This window comes from Mercenaria mercenaria, chromosome 17 (assembly GCF_021730395.1).
Source record: "Mercenaria mercenaria strain notata chromosome 17, MADL_Memer_1, whole genome shotgun sequence".
Lineage (NCBI taxonomy): Eukaryota > Metazoa > Mollusca > Bivalvia > Venerida > Veneridae > Mercenaria > Mercenaria mercenaria.
In genome coordinates, this window is record NC_069377.1 from 54159203 (window position 1) to 54175498 (window position 16296).

The following is a 16296-nucleotide window of genomic DNA, read 5'->3' on the forward strand; positions in this document are numbered from 1 at the left end:
GTTAAACAAGAGGGCCATGATGGCCCTATATCGCTCACCTGTTATCATTGCACTTGAGGACAAGAAGGTCCTCAGAAAAAATATAGATCTAAGTCCAAAGGACAGGAACAACAAAGGAAAGATATTTAACAAAAAGAAAAAAAAATTCTTACAAGGTACAGATATGTCAAAATACACCTAAAAATTGGAGGTACCATCCATGTTGTACCACAGAAAAGTGGTCTCGGTTTTTCATTACAGCCAATAATAAAAAAGTTACTAAAAATAAGGTATTTATATTAACGTAAAAGGGAAGTAATTAAAAAGAAAATTATTTTAAGTGAACAAAAGAAGGATCTGCCAAATAAATCTGTTGACATAAATGAAATTTCAGATCAGTATCTTCATTAGTTATGGAGATATACCCATTTTAATATGAAATAAAGGGAGGTAATTTGACATAAAACCAGTCCATAGTTATCTACCCTGATTGGCTCAGTCCACTAATGACAATAATGAAATTTCAAATAAGTTCTATAAGTACTTACTGATATAAATCCATTTTGACTACCATCAGGGGAGGTAATCAGATATAAAATAACTCTGGAACCTACGATTGGATCTGATTTGTCATGGAATCCAAGATTTATTGTTGTTGAAGATATTTTGGAAGTTTGTATCAAATAAAACCATAAACGAAGTCTCTATATGGCTGCAAAAGACAAAATAGCCAATTTTGGACCTTTAAGGGGCCATAACTCTGGAACCCATGACTGGCCAGTTCAAGAAAGGAACCAAGATCTTGTGGTGATACAAGTTGTGTGCAAGTTTGGTTAAAATCAAGTCGTAAATGAAGCTGCTATTGTGCAGACAAGGTCAAAATAGCTAATTTTGGCCCTTTCAGGGGCCATAACTCTGGAACCCATAATGGGATCTGGCCGGTTCAAGAAAGGAACCAAGATCTTATGGTGATACAAGTTGTGTGCCAGTTTGGTAAAAATCAAATCATAAATAAAGCTGCTATTGTGCAGACAAGGTCAAAATAGCTGATTTTGGCCCTTTCAGGGGCCATAACTCTGGAACCCATGGTGGGATCTGGCCAGTTCAAGAAAGGAACCGAGATCTTATGGTGATAAAAGTTGTGTGCAAGTTTGGTTAAAATAAAATCATAAATGAAACCACTATCGTGCAGACAAGAAATTGTTGACGGACGGATGCACGGACGCACCGACGACGGACGAAGGGTGATCACAAAAGCTCACCTTGTCACTTAGTGACAGGTGAGCTAAAAATACAGCCTCTATCGCATACACAAGCTAAATGTTGACAGACGACCGACGACAGACAGACGACAGACATCGAGCGATCACAATAACTCACCTGAGCATGAAAGTTATTTCATTACAGGAATACTTGTGCCAAGTAATATCAAAATCCCTTGAAGGCTGAGTTATGGAACAGACAAACTATGACCCTATTAATACTATGCGAACATTTGATTGCAGTGTGTCCAAAATATTTGAGTTAGAGGCCTGGAAGAATGTAATATTAAAATCTCTTGATGGTAAATTTAACAGAACCTTGTGACCTTCACCTTTAAGTTGTCTGGGTCTGGAGTTGTGGAAACAATGTCTCTTTATGGGAATATTTGTGCCATTTAATATTAAAATCATTGACAGATGGCAGAGTAATGGAGTCAACATAAAATAGACCCTGTTATTCCGTGTTTATCATTGATCTCAAAGTGTGGTATGGACTTTTGAGCTATCTAAACCCTATTTCACGGGGGAAAAATGTCAATTCTTTGTGGAAAACAGTTTATGTAAAGCAAAAGCAACAAAACATATCTTGTAACTTTATTAATTCCAGTGGCATTTTATTTAAGAAAATGTGATCAGATACAATGACATGACTTATAAAAAATCGACAATAACACTTCTTTGCTATAAAAATGGAAGTAACATTAAATTAGATAATTAAAGACAACTTAATAATTTTATACTCTCTCCAACCAATTGTCCGATATTCTTATAATGATACTCCGTGTAATGAGGCCCAACTATAAAAATATACCCTTTAATAAATAACCTTTAGTATAGTAATATTTCTTTCACAAAATTCCCAGTATTTATAAATTACATAGCATCATTTTTTTTTTAAACCACATAGCACTATTACAATCATGAAAGCCCTGTATCTCTCAGCTGACCTAGTTCTTACCCTTGATAATCTAGTATCTGAATGGTCCTTGATTTCATTAAAATAAATATTCTGACCATGTTGTATGTATATTGGGTAGATCATTAATCAAGTTTTTTGATGATCTGACCTACTGACCTTGTTTTTTACTCAAGTGGCGCAGATAATTTTTCCTAAGTTTAAAACAGACACACATTCTGAAAAAGTTGCCTGTAGGTGAAGTAGAAAATTGGGCTTCTTGAGTGTTAACAAGGCTTTACTAGTCTACGATTTGACCTAGTGACCTTGTTTTTGATTTTAGATAATCCAGTTTCATACCGGACATAAATTTTATAGAGACAAACATTTTGACTAACTTCAATGAAGATCAAGTACTAAATTGGGCATCTAGTTTTGGCGGTTATTTTTTCTACTAACTGACATAGTGACCTACTTTTTTCTTAAGATTACCAAGTTATGGACTTGACCTAGATTATACAGAGAAACATTCTGACAAAGTTTTATGAATATTACATAGAAAATGTGGCCTCTACATTTTTAACAACTATTTTCTATGATTTGACCTAGCGACCCACCTAAAGTAACCTAGTTTTGGACTTTACCTAGACTTAATAAAGACAAATATTCTGACAAAGTTTTATGAAGAGTACTTCTCTTTGTGCTCAAGTGAGCTAAAAATCTGAAAAATGAAAAAAAAAAAAACATAGCTCAAAAATCATAATAATTATACAAACTTACTAAACGTAAAAAAAAAACCAATTAAGGACGGATTAAATGAAAAAAAGTAAATATCCATTTTAGATCTATAAACAGTAATGTAAATACACTAAACAAGAACATTTGAGCTAAAAATTATCAGAATGAATGATATATTAACAGAAATGATCGAAAGAAATACTTTAAGCATAAGTGGATTTATGTATTTTCTTTACTATTTCAAAAATTTGTCAGAATTGGAATTACATTGTTTATACGAGACATACTTATCTCTATTAAAAAATTGGTTCCAAAGCAACAAATTACTGAGGTAGAATTATGACAAAAATTCTTTGCTGCTAATCAATGTTTTTCTTTCAATAGATATATGAGTACAAATGATTCACAACTACTTTACGTTGTTTTTCATGTATGATTTAAATATTAAGCAATTAACACAGTTGTTTATTCTACCAAGTATCTGAAATGAAATGACCAGTGGTGATCAAAGATACTGAGAAAATAAAGTGATTTAAATCAGACTAGAAAAATGAACATGAAAACTAGAGCACTCTCTCAAACATACAACATTATACAAGTATCAACTTTACCAGTCTGAAAAGCAAAAAAAAAAAAAAAAAAAAAAAAAAAAAAAAAAAAAAAAAACAGAAAAAAGGAACACTTGTACATAATTTCTTTCTATTGCTGGTTTGTCTGTTTTATGAATACTCTGCAACTTAGTCTGGAAATTGTAACCAGCATGCATGTTTCTGTTGGGTTTAACATCACACCGACACAATTATTACTCCTATGATGATTTTTCCAGCTTTTAATGGTGGAGGAAGAGCCCTGACTCCCCTAAAGGCATTATTTCAGGCACAGAATCTGATGGTCATCTGGGAAGAATCACCAATCTTCTGTACGTCAGCTGGATGGCATCCTCACATGAAAGAATTCTACACCCCAAGACATTTCAAAACCCACAGTGGTAAGGGGCAAGAGATTCAATGTTAGCAGCCTTAACCACTCGGCCGGAGAGGCCCCTATTCCTGAATAACAATTCTATCAAAACTTACTTACCAGTAAAGTACATTCTATTCTAAAAAACAACAAATCTGGAGATTCATTATACAAGAGGACCATGATGGTCCTGAATCGCTCACCTGCCCCCACATGAACCGAGTTTGACGTTGTTTTTTTCTATTATTTGACAAAGTGACCTAGTTTTTGAGCTCATGTGACCAACTTCTGAACTTGACCTAGATATCATCAAGATAAAGATTCTGACCAATTTTCAAGAAGATCCATTGAAAAATATGGCCTCTAGAGAGGTCAAAAGGTCTTTCTTTTTTTTTTTTTTTTTGTTTTTTTTTTTGTTTTGGGTTTAACGCCGTTTTTCAACATTAAAGGTCTTTCTATGTTGAGACCTAGTGACCTAGTTTTAGATCGCAGTTGACCCGGTTTCAAACTTGACCTAGATATCATCAAGATGAACATTCAGACCAACTTTCATGCAGATCCCATGAAAACTATGGCCTCTAGAGTGGTCACAAGGTTTTTCTATTATTTGACCTACTGACCTAGTTTTCGACCGTATGCGACCCAGTTTATAATTTGGCCTAGATATTATCAACATGAACATTCTGACCAATTTTCATACAGATACCATGAAAAATATGGCCTCTACAGAGGTCACAAGGTTTTTCTATTATTTGACCTACTGACCCTGTTTTTGACTGCACATGACCCAGTTTCGAATCTGACCTACATATCATCAAGATGAACATTCTGACCAATTTTCATACAGATCCCATGACAAATATGACCTCCAGGGAGGTCACAAGAATTTTCTATTTTAAGACCTACTGACCTAGTTTTGACAGTTGACCCGGTTTCAACTTTGACCTAGATATCATCAAGATGAACATTTAGACCAACTTTCATGTAGATCCCATGAAGCTATGGCCTCTGGAGTGGTCACAAAGTTTTTCTATTATTTGACCTACTGACCTAGTTTTGGATCGGACGTGACCCAATTTCAAACTTGACCTAAATATCATCAAGATGAACATTTTGACTAATTTTCATGCAGATCCCATGAAAAATATGACCTCTAGAGAGGTCACAAGGTTTTTCTATTATTTGACCTACTGACCTAGGTTTTGACCGCAGTTGACCCGGTTTCAAACTTGACCTAGATATCATCAAGATGAACATTCTGACCAATTTTCATGCAGATCCCATGAAAAATATGACCTCCAGAGAGGTCACAAGGATTTTCTTTTATTTGACCTACTGACCTAGTTTTTGATGGCACGTAACCCAGTTTCGAACTTGACCTAGATATCATCAAGGTGAACATTCAGACCAACTTTCATGAAGATCTTGTGAAAAATATGGCCTCTAGAGAAGTCACAAGGTTTTTCTATTTTTAGGCCTACTGACCTAGTTTTTGACCGCACGTGACCCAGTTTCGAACTTGACCTAGATATCATCAAGGTGAACATTCTGAACAATTTTCATAAAGATCCCATGAAAAATGTGTCCTCTAGAGTGGTCACAAGCAAAAGTTTACGCACGCACGCACACACGGACGACGGATGCTGCGCGACCACAAAAGCCCACCTTGTCACTTTGTGACAGGTGAGCTAATAAAACAAAGTGTTTTGTTGATGCCCAAGATTAGTGGATAATAATCTAACTTTTCTGCATTTTTTAACAGCATAAAGCACAAACCCTTATACAGCAAATGTGCCAAAATTTCAAATTTAGTTTTTCTTTTATACACTGCTACGCCAAATAAAAGTTTGGCACTTCAGATTCTTTAATGGCTGATTCTGACAAATTAGATGACTGATACTGAAAAATTATCCAAATAATACAGACAAATTACACAAAATTGGTGCAATTCATCTTACACAACCCACAATTGCTTGTTCCCTTTTAACTCTATATATTAAGGAAGTTTGCAAAATAAACTTCAAATTCAAAAGAAGATATAACACTGACCTTTCTCTGCGCTCTGTTACAATGGCCAATAGCATCATAACTACATTAACAGCATTACTTTCACTATACGTATCAAAATATGCAAATAATTGAAAGTACACAACCATTTTGTTAGCCAGTCAACAGAATATGAAATAAAGTAAATAGTATGCCACCAAGCAAACACCTATACATGTACAATAATATTCAGATATGTGAGAATCTGTTCAATCTATTTCACAACCTTGCAGCAATTTACAGTCATCTCGCACATCAATAAGATAACTAACAATCAGGCACAATGGAATAACAATGGCATTGAAGGTACAAAACAAAATGAAAAAAAAACAAACAAAAAAAACCCCAAAAAAACAAACAAACAAATAGACACTCAACATTTTTTGTACCATTCATAAATATTTTCAATTTTAATCTGTATCAAATACTGTGAGATCCTTCAGTTTCTGAGGGAACTAATTTTCCTGTTGGGTCAATCCATGAAATTAAGTCCCGCCAAACACATAACTTACAAAATGGGAGATGTAAACAGAACGTCTATGAAAATGTAAACCTTTCACAGATATTTTTGACATTTATATCACTTTACTGCAAGAAATTTTCACACTTAAGTTTTGTCACAGAAACTTTGGCAGTCTCCCACACATAGTCATCATTCTTCCACTTCTACTGCAGAAGCTTTCACATAAAGTTTGTCAATGCCCCAAGTAAAATTTCAAAATTCCATGCACCCTTGTATGGTCAATAGGATTTTACTTTTAGAAATATCAACCTAAATTATTCCACTAAAATTCTAATATACCATTGAACTTGCCTCAGCTGGCCCCCTTATCAAACAGCCACTTTTCAATGAGCCCACTTCCCATAACTGATATTTTGTTCTAATTTCAATATGTACGACCTTAAGCAGTAACCTGTCTGAAGTAGACATACTGTTTCTGTCTTTTGGCTGTAGCTCAATACAAAACACTTTCTGCATCTAGTAACTTGGGACTGGACTGTAAATTTAAATCTTTCAACAAATAGACAAAACAAATAGTTAAGTTTTTCAATATTATCCTGCATCCTAAAGTAAAATGATTCAGACTGTCCAACTTTCCACTTGACATCATCTTTGGTTTGATTTATAACCTTGGGACTTAACAGTTTTCTGTTATTCTTCATTGCAGACATACTACTTTGTTGGCATTGACTGTAAGGTCAGAAATGACAACACTATGAAAGAGATTAACACTTAGCTTACTAGTTGCAATTGTATCTGCCTCTGCGACCAGTGCAAGTCAAGATCAGCCTGCACATCAGTGCAGTGTGATCATGATCTGCACTGTTCGCTATTCAGTCAGTAAATTTTTCATTAAGACTCATATTAACTATAAATGGTATTGTCTAAATTGAAAGATGGAGCAGTCCATTTAAAAAAAATAGCAAGAGATGGGTTAGAAACTCTGGCACTATTTTTCCAGTATCATTTCTCAGAAATAATACAAACCATCAAAATAAAATACAAACAAAAATTTATACATTCTAAGCACAAGATGATATGATTACTTTTTTTTACAAGAATGCCAATCATTTTACAATATAATTATGATAAAGGCAAGTTTTTGGAATAAATTTAGTAATAAATATAATGAGAAAAATATGTACAATAATGTCATGTATAAATTTATATGGATATATATCACAGTCATTTTGTGGTTGGTGATAAAAGAGCACATGTTAGGCATACATGTTACAATGTATAATTCCTCACCTCAGCATAAAAAGTGGATATCTGCATCGACATAAAAAAGCTTATCAAAAAGGTCACAATATATGACTTAATTCAGCATCTGCTGCAAAATAATATTAGACAATTCAAAAGAAGTGCACCTGTGTTGAATGTTTTTACTAAATGACAATATCTCTGAATTTCATTTTATATCATTCATTATCGCAAAATTTAAACTTTTTGGGAGATTATTTTTATGTGCATATTTCAAAAAAGGACCCAATAATGTAACTCTTACTATTCTTATATACACAATCAAGAACTACTTTTAGACTAGGTAAATGTGAACTACTTTTAGACTGGGTACATGTAATATTCACTACAATCTTTGTTCACATATATTCGAAAATAATGCCAATAATCAAGAAATATAATCTGCTTCATGTCTTTAGCCTACTACAACTAAGTGATTTTGGCTTTGCAACCAGTGCAGACCAAGATCAGCCTGCACATCTGTACTGGCTGATCTTGGTCTGCACTGTTTGCTTTTCAGTCAGTAAATTTTCAATGAACACCCCTTTGAATCATAAATGGTCCTGCCAAAATTGAATGATGGACCATTTCCATTTTAGAAATTTAGCAGAGTTATGGTTAAACACAAACGATTGTTTTTGCGAAATGTTAATACAGTGAGTACACAGTGAGTTATTACATCTGCTGGCTATGAAATCAGAAAATAAAGTCTGTGTGAAAACCTGATCTACAGTATGTCACCCACTAAAATTAATCTTACAAAAAAAATCAATTGCACATTTAACAAGAGGACCATGATGGTCCTGAATTGCTCACCTGTCCCCACGTGACCCAGTTTTGAACTGAGTATGACGTCATTTTTTCTATTATTTGACATAGTGACCTAGTTTTTGAGCTCATGTGACCCAGTTTCAAACTTGACCAAGATATCATCAAGATGAACATTCAGACCAACTTTCATACAGATCCCATGAAAAATTTGGCCTCTAGAGAGGTCACAAAGTTTTTCTATTATTTGACCTACTGACCTAGTTTTTGAAGACACCTGACCCAGTTTCAAACCTGATCTAGATATCATCAAGGTAAACATTCTGATTAACTTCCATGAAGATCCATTGAAATGTATGGCCTCTAGAGAGGTCACAAGGTTTTTCAATTTTTAGACCTACTGACCTAGTTTTGGACCACACGTAACCCAGTTTCAAACTTGACCTAGATATCATCAAGGTGAACATTCAGACCAACTTTCATACAGATCCCATGAAAAATATGGCCTCTAGAGAGGTCACAAGGTTTTTTTATTATTTGACCTACTGACCTAGTTTTTGACGGCACGTGACCCAGTTTTGAACTTGACCTAGATATCACCAAGTTGAACATTCTGACCAACTTTCATGATGATCCATTGAAAAGTATGGCCTCTAGAGAGGTCACAAGGTTTTTCTATTTTTAGACCTACTAACCTAGTTTTGGATCGCATGTAACCCAGTTTCGAACTTGACCTAGATATCACCAAGGTGAACATTCTGACTAATTTTCATAAAGATCCCATGAAAAATGTGACCTCCAGAGTGGTCACAAGCAAAAGTTTACGCACGGATGCACGCACGGACAGACGGATGGACAATGGACGCTGCACGATCACAAAAGCTCACCTTGTCACTTTGTGACAGGTGAGCTAAAAAGCCCCTAAAAAATTTAAAATGCCCATGAACTAACAATCTAGAGAATTAAAAGGCACAATATAAGTGATTTCTACCTCAATACATAAGTGAAAACTAATCTTATAATGATGCCCATAAAAGTATGAAGACTAAATGTAAATACTGAAAACTGTAAATGTTTGGTGTTCTTCATTATCATTTTCTTTATAAGGACAAACATAATCACCAGTAAGTTGCATTTCCACATCAGCTTCTATGTTCAAAACCTCTTTAACATGCAGTGGTAACACACTGAATGCACATAATCTGGACTGTTCAAGTTAGCAAAAAGTTTGCTACATTTTGGAATAAATACCTTACAAAAGATTTTCTTTGTGAACTCCCAACACAAAAAGCTTTCTACTTCATGAATTTGTTTTATCACTATATAAACATGCACTATGTGAAATGATTCTTAATGTATCAGGTTTGTCATTATGCAAAATAATATTTGAAATGATGCATATGGCTATTTCAGCAGAGGTTTACACCCAGTATTAGCATAGTTCTCTTCTGGCTTTTTTTCACTGGTAGTTCTATTCATTTCACAAATTTTTCGCTGTTTCACAATAATTTCTCCTTGCTTCACAATATTTCTCCTTGCTTCACAACAATTTCTCATTGCTTCACTTTTAAATTAGTTTTTCACTATTTCACAACAGTTTCTCATTGCTTCACTTTTAAATTAGTTTTTCACTATTTCACAACAGTTTCTCATTGCTTCACTTTTAAATTAGTTTTTCACTATTTCACAACAGTTTCTCATTGCTTCACAAGGCCTCTTGCTTTAGGAAATACTTGTGAAGAATGCACATTAATTTTCTTGGCTGATTTAGGTCGTGATTTACTCACTTCCTTTCTCTTCGACTTACTGCATGCTGCTAAATATTTCCATTTATATTGAATCTGTAATTTACAGGTTTATCTGCAGCTGAAGTTACATTATGCCAGGGAAAGGGATGACAACAGACCAATCACAACAGCAGTAATAACTATCACAATTTTTTGTCATATGCCAGATGCTATTGGAAGACTGGTAAAAACTAAAGTCATCAACATTTTCTTTCTTTTACCTTTTTCAACTTTTTGGTTACAACTTTCACTTCTTTTTCCAGAGAGACGTAGGTCTCCTGGAGTTCCACAGCAGATTCTTCCTTCTCCTCTAATTAACACTGAATATCTCGTTCCACTTGCTGAAAGTAATTATATATATATATTATTGAACACAATATTTTAAACTTAAAATACAGACCATTCTGTTAATAATTCATTAATATCCAGAAAGCACTCAGCCTTAAGCCGAAAGCAGTTGGGGCAAACAATTCTAAGTCAGCGAACTTAACCACTGGGCCAAAAAGGCCCCTTGAAATACTGACATCATGAACTTTATGTTAAGTGTCACAAACTTTTCCTCAGCTCAAAATAAGCTCATTATCTTGAAACAGATAGACAAAACTATTTCAAAGAAGCATACCCTGCAGTCTCATCACACATAAAAGAGCTTGATACAAAGTGTGATTAGAAACAAAATTATGACTAACCTTTTGTTGAGCAATTTCCTTTCTCTGTTTCAAAGCTCTCTGCTGCTGGTTGGTATGATCCACTATATTTCCCATTAACAATTTACTCTCCATTGCCTATCAAAATAAACAAAACCCGATTGTCTGTGATATCTCCTATTGATTTCCCTGTAACAACCTGTTTTCTTTAAAATCTATCATATTGCTGGAAGATATTTACAATGTATCATGTATGTCTGTTTGAATCTTCCATGGGTTAACTTGGTTTTATGATCAAAATAGTATGGTTCTGGTCCTTTTGGATCATAATCAAAACTGAGCATGTTATAAATTTTATTGTTTGTGTTCTATGCCTCAACAGGATCTTCTCACAACTTTTATTTACACTTTATTTTGCAGTCTACACAGCAGAGGAAGCCAGAGATGAAATTCTGGACATACTTCAGACAATTGCACAGACTAACATTAAACTACTATGGAGGACCCAGTTTTCTCAGTGAAAGCATGTCATATCCTGAGGTGTAATGAAAGCCAGGTGCTGTGACAGGCAAGCCAAATATAAAAACAAGAGGGCCAAGATGGCCCTAGGTCGCTCACCTGAGAAACACACCATAATATACCGTAACAGTGTAAACATAGACCTAGTGATTGCATGGAAAAAAATATTCTGACTAAGTATCATTAAAATTGGAGCAAACACAAGTATTTTTTTTATTTGACCTAGTGACCTAGTTTTTAACCCCAGATGACCCATATTCTAACTTGACCTAGATTTCATCAAGGCAATCATTCTGACCAAATTTCATGAAGATCAATTGAAAAATACAGCCTCTATCACATACACAAGGTTTTCCTTCGATTTGACCCAGTGACCTAGTTTTTGACCCCAGATGACCAATAACCAAACTCAACCTAGATTTTATCAAGGCAATAATTCTGACCAAATTTCATAAAGATCAATAGAAAAATACAGCCTCTATCGCATACACAAGGTTTTTCTTTGATTTGACCTAGTGACCTAATTTTTCACCCAAGATGACCCATATTCAAACTTGACCAAGATTTTATCAAGGCAATCATTCTGACTGAATTTCATGAAGATCAATTGAAAAATATAGCCTCTATCGCATACACAAGGTTTTTCTTTGATTTGACCTAGTGACCTAGTTTTTGAACCCAGATGACCCATTTTCGAACTCGGCCTAGATTTCATCAAGGTAATCATTCTGACCAAAATTCATGAAGATTAATTGAAAAATACAGCCTCTATCACATACACAAGGTTTTTCTTTGATTTGACCTAGTGACCTAGTTTCTGACCCCAGATAACCCATTTTCGAACTCTGCCTAGACTTCATCAAGGTAATCATTCTGACCAAATTTCATGAAAATCAGTTGAAAAATACAGCCTCTATCACATACACAAGCTAAATGTTGACGGACAGACAGACGACAGACAAGATGACAAACAGACGCCGGACATCGAGTGATCAGAAAAACTCACCTGAGCATTGCTCAGGTGAGCTAACAAGACACTCACTAAAGCCCAAACCTGTATTGGGTTAAGACAGCAAACATTTGTTGTGTAAACAGTTAAGCTTCCATTCATTTTTACAAAAACAAAACTTCCATTGTTACAAGTTGTTCCGCCTTTTAACTAGTTAGCATATCTTTAATATTTCACTTAAGGAATAATTTACAGCAAAAGAGTGTTTTAACACTATTTATGCACGATGGGCAGCTATACGTCAGACTCAATAATTTCACAAGGACACAGCCCTTGCGAAATTATTTATACGATGTATTACCATCCAGGTGTATAAATAGTCAGTTTTGCTATAAACTGTTTCAATTCTAATATGCCCTTAATCTAAAACAGTAGATGAAATATAGTAGCACTATTTCTTGGTCTCAACAAAAACATTGATGTCACTGCACGTGAACGTTACGTCATTCCAGTGTAAGAGTGATTAACAGGGAAAAGCATACTTGAATGCTTATTAAATTACTGCCATTCAAAATCAATATACAATATGACACTACTATCCGCCATTTATAACAGACCTTTATTTTAGATTCCAACTGATCTCTGCTTTCTTTTTCTTTCTTCATTCTGGCTTCTTTCTCTTTAATTTCATTTAATACTTGATCTTTTTCCTGAAAAATAAAAAAAGAAAAACATTTTAATAACTACACATCTTACTGTATTCCATAACTGATGGATTAAGGTTTAGGAGTATATCTTCAAAACAAAAAAATACTTGATAAACAATATCTTTACCAACAATCTACCCAACCATTATATGTTTTGCAATACTGTCCCATACAGATAAAGATATTCTCAACAAGAGCTCGTAGAACATGAAATGACCCCTTGATGCATTCAGTAATTGCACAAGGAACAGAAATTATTTAGTCACTGTACACAGAAGTTCTACTGTTCTGGGTCAATGTGACCTTGAACTTTGACCTACTGACCTTAAAATCAAAGAGGTCATCTGCTGGTCATGATTAACCTCCCTATCAACTTTCACGATCCTAGGCCCAAGCATTCTGAAGTTATCATCCGGAAACTGTTTAACTGTTCTGGGTCACTGTGACCTTGACCTCTGGTCTCAAAATCAATAGTGTTCGTCTGCTGGTCATGACCAACCTCCCTATCAATTTTCATGATCCTAGGCCCAAGCGTTCTCGAGTTATCGTCTGGCAACCATTGAACTGTTACGGGTCACTGTGACCTTGACCTCTGACCTACTGACCTCAAAATCAATAGGGATCATCTGCTGATTATGATCATCAAGTTTTGTGATCCTAGGCCCGAGAGTTCTCAAGTTACCGTCAAGAAACGGATTAACTGTTCCGGGTCACTGTGACCTTGACCTTTGACCTACTGACCTTAAAATCAATAGGGTCATCTGCTGGTCATGATAAACAACCCTATCAACATTTGTGATCCTAGGCCCAAGTGTTCTTGAGTTATCATCCGGAAATCATTTAACTGTTCTGGGTCACTGTGACCTTGACCTCTGACCTCAAAATCAATAGGGATCATCTGCTGCTCATGACTAAACTCCTTAATCAACTTTCATGAACCTAGGCCCAAGCATACTTAAGTTAACATCTGGAAACCGTTTAACTGTTCCAGGTCACCGTGACCTTGACTTTTGACCTACTGATCTCAAAATCAATAGGGGTCATCTGCTGGACATGACTAACCTCCCTATCAACTGTCATGATCCTAGGCCCAAAAGTTCTTGAGTTATCATCCGGAAACCATTTTGACTATTCTGGGTCACTGTGACCTTGGATATCTGCTGGTTATGATCATCCTCCCTCTCAACTTTCATGATCCTAGGCCTAAGCGTTCTTGAGTTATCATCCGGAAACAGATTGGTCTACATACCGACCGACCTACCGACATCTGCAAAACAATATACCCCTCCTTCTTCAAAGGGGGGCATAAAAAGTTGTCCCCTTTTAAAAATGAATACTAACCTGTCCGAAAGTGTGGCCCCTTTATGCAGCCCTTTTCCAGAATTCAATGCATACATCAGTAAACTGACAGTTGTTGTGTTAGAGAAATGTTCATATTTTATATGCTGTTCAATTTTCATGTGAAAGAACCTTTGCTTCCCATAATTTGGTGTTATTTGTTTCTATTCTCCTAAAATGTAAGGCTAGGTCTTAACATCATTCAAAATCATGGCATGCTTCTAAATCCTTGAAATAAGTTGTTTTTATCCCAGGAAATTCCAAAACCAAACATTCCTTCTCCATATGACACAAAACTCAGGGATTTTTGTCCAGATTTTGAATATCGCCTTTTTAAAATGGGAAAAAATGAACGGAAAAATATGGATTCAGGAAACAAGAGGGCCATGAAGGCCCTGTATCGCTCACCTGACCTATTGACCTAAAGATCATCAAGATAGTTTCATTAAGATATGGTCATAAATGTGGCCTCTAAAGTGTTAACTAACTTTTCCTTTGATTTGACCTAGTTTTTGACTCCATATGACCCAGATTCGAACTTTGATTTGACCTGGTGACCTAGTTTTTGACCCCAGATGACCCAATATCGAACTCGTCCAAGATTTTATTAAGGGTAACATTCTGACTAGGTTTCATTAAGATTGGGCCAAAATTGTGACTTCTTGGGTGTTAACAAGTTTTTCCTTTGATTTGACCTGGTGACCTAGTTTTTGATCCCAGATGACCCAATATTGAACTCGTCCAAGATTTTATTGAGGATAACATTCTGACCAAGTTTCAGTAAGATTGGGCCAAAATTATGACCTCTAGAGTGTTAACAAGCATTTCCTTTGATTTCACCCGGTGACCTAGTTTTTGACCCCAGATGACCCAATATCGAACTCATCCAAGATTTTATTGAGGGTAACATTCTGACCAAGTTTCATTAAGATTGGGCCAAAATTGTGACCTCTAGAGTGTTAACAAGCTTTTCCTTTGATTTGACCTGGTGACCTAGTTTTTGACCCTAGATGACCCAATATCAAACTCGTCAAAGATTTTTATGAGGGTAACATTCTGACCAAGTTTCATTAAGATTAGGCCAAAATTGTGACCTCTAGAGTGTTAACAGTCAAATTGTTGACGACGGACGGACGGACGACTGACGACGGACACGGGGCGATCACAAAAGCTAACCTTGAGCACTTCGTGCTCAGGTGAGCTAAAAATAAAGGAAACAAAAACTGTTGCACTATTAGTAGCAGATGTCTGTGGAGGCAACAGTTGCTGACCTGGTGTTTGTTAATTGGGCAGATATTTTGTAGTGTAAGAACATAATGAATTTAAAGACTTTTTATTTTAAAAATGTTGACACTGAAACTGACCCAAGATTGACAGAATTTCTTATGGGCTTTTGTGGGCAGATTGTGTATAAGCTGCTATAAACTTTATTCAATTAACACATTAATTTCAACGTACACATTTATCTAAATAACATCAACAACAGCTGTCCATGTAAGCACCAAGTGGCACCCTGAAAGCAGGCTTTCACATAGTAAGAGATTAATTCTTCCTATTAATCTTGTTTATTCTAGCCTAAATTCAAATTTAATCGTTTCTACGGAATTTTGCAGCTGGTTGCCAGAATGCTACGTCGTTGCTATGGTTGGTATCGCGAGATTTCGTAGCAGACGATAATTTAAAAAGAAAAGTTATGTGTTTGCCATGCTTCCCCATTCAGCACGAGCCCGTTAGAAGAACAACCCGCCCACCGCACCAATTTTAGTTTAGCACAAGTTAAATATCTATTCTGTTTGTTTTATGATACTATAGTTTTTGAACCAATAAAAAAAAATATTAAAATGTTGTTACACGTTACATGCTATACTTGCCTATTTTCGCAATATTCTTGTTACTTTTCTGCTGTCGAGTTTTTCATTCTTTCAGAATGCTTTACCTACTTAATGGCATCAGATAT

At 35.3% G+C, this 16296-nt stretch overlaps 2 protein-coding genes across 2 annotated transcripts in view; both read right to left on the minus strand.

Moving 5' to 3' along the window:
• Positions 1-1823: 1823 nt before the first annotated feature.
• The window catches only part of LOC123536325 (kinesin-II 95 kDa subunit-like), a 133756-nt gene continuing 119283 nt past the window's right edge, over positions 1824-16296 (minus strand). Inside the window, exon 24 of the transcript XR_008368045.1 lies at positions 1824-2607. The gene's annotated coding sequence lies outside the window, so the exon portion shown is untranslated. The remainder of the gene's footprint in view (positions 2608-16296) is intronic.
• The window catches only part of LOC123536327 (kinesin-II 95 kDa subunit-like), a 68627-nt gene continuing 56547 nt past the window's right edge, over positions 4217-16296 (minus strand). Inside the window, 3 exon segments of the mRNA XM_045319434.2 lie at positions 4217-10520; positions 10869-10964; positions 12912-13004. Of these exon segments, the coding sequence (XP_045175369.2) occupies positions 10380-10520; positions 10869-10964; positions 12912-13004 (330 nt within the window). The 3' untranslated portion in view covers positions 4217-10379.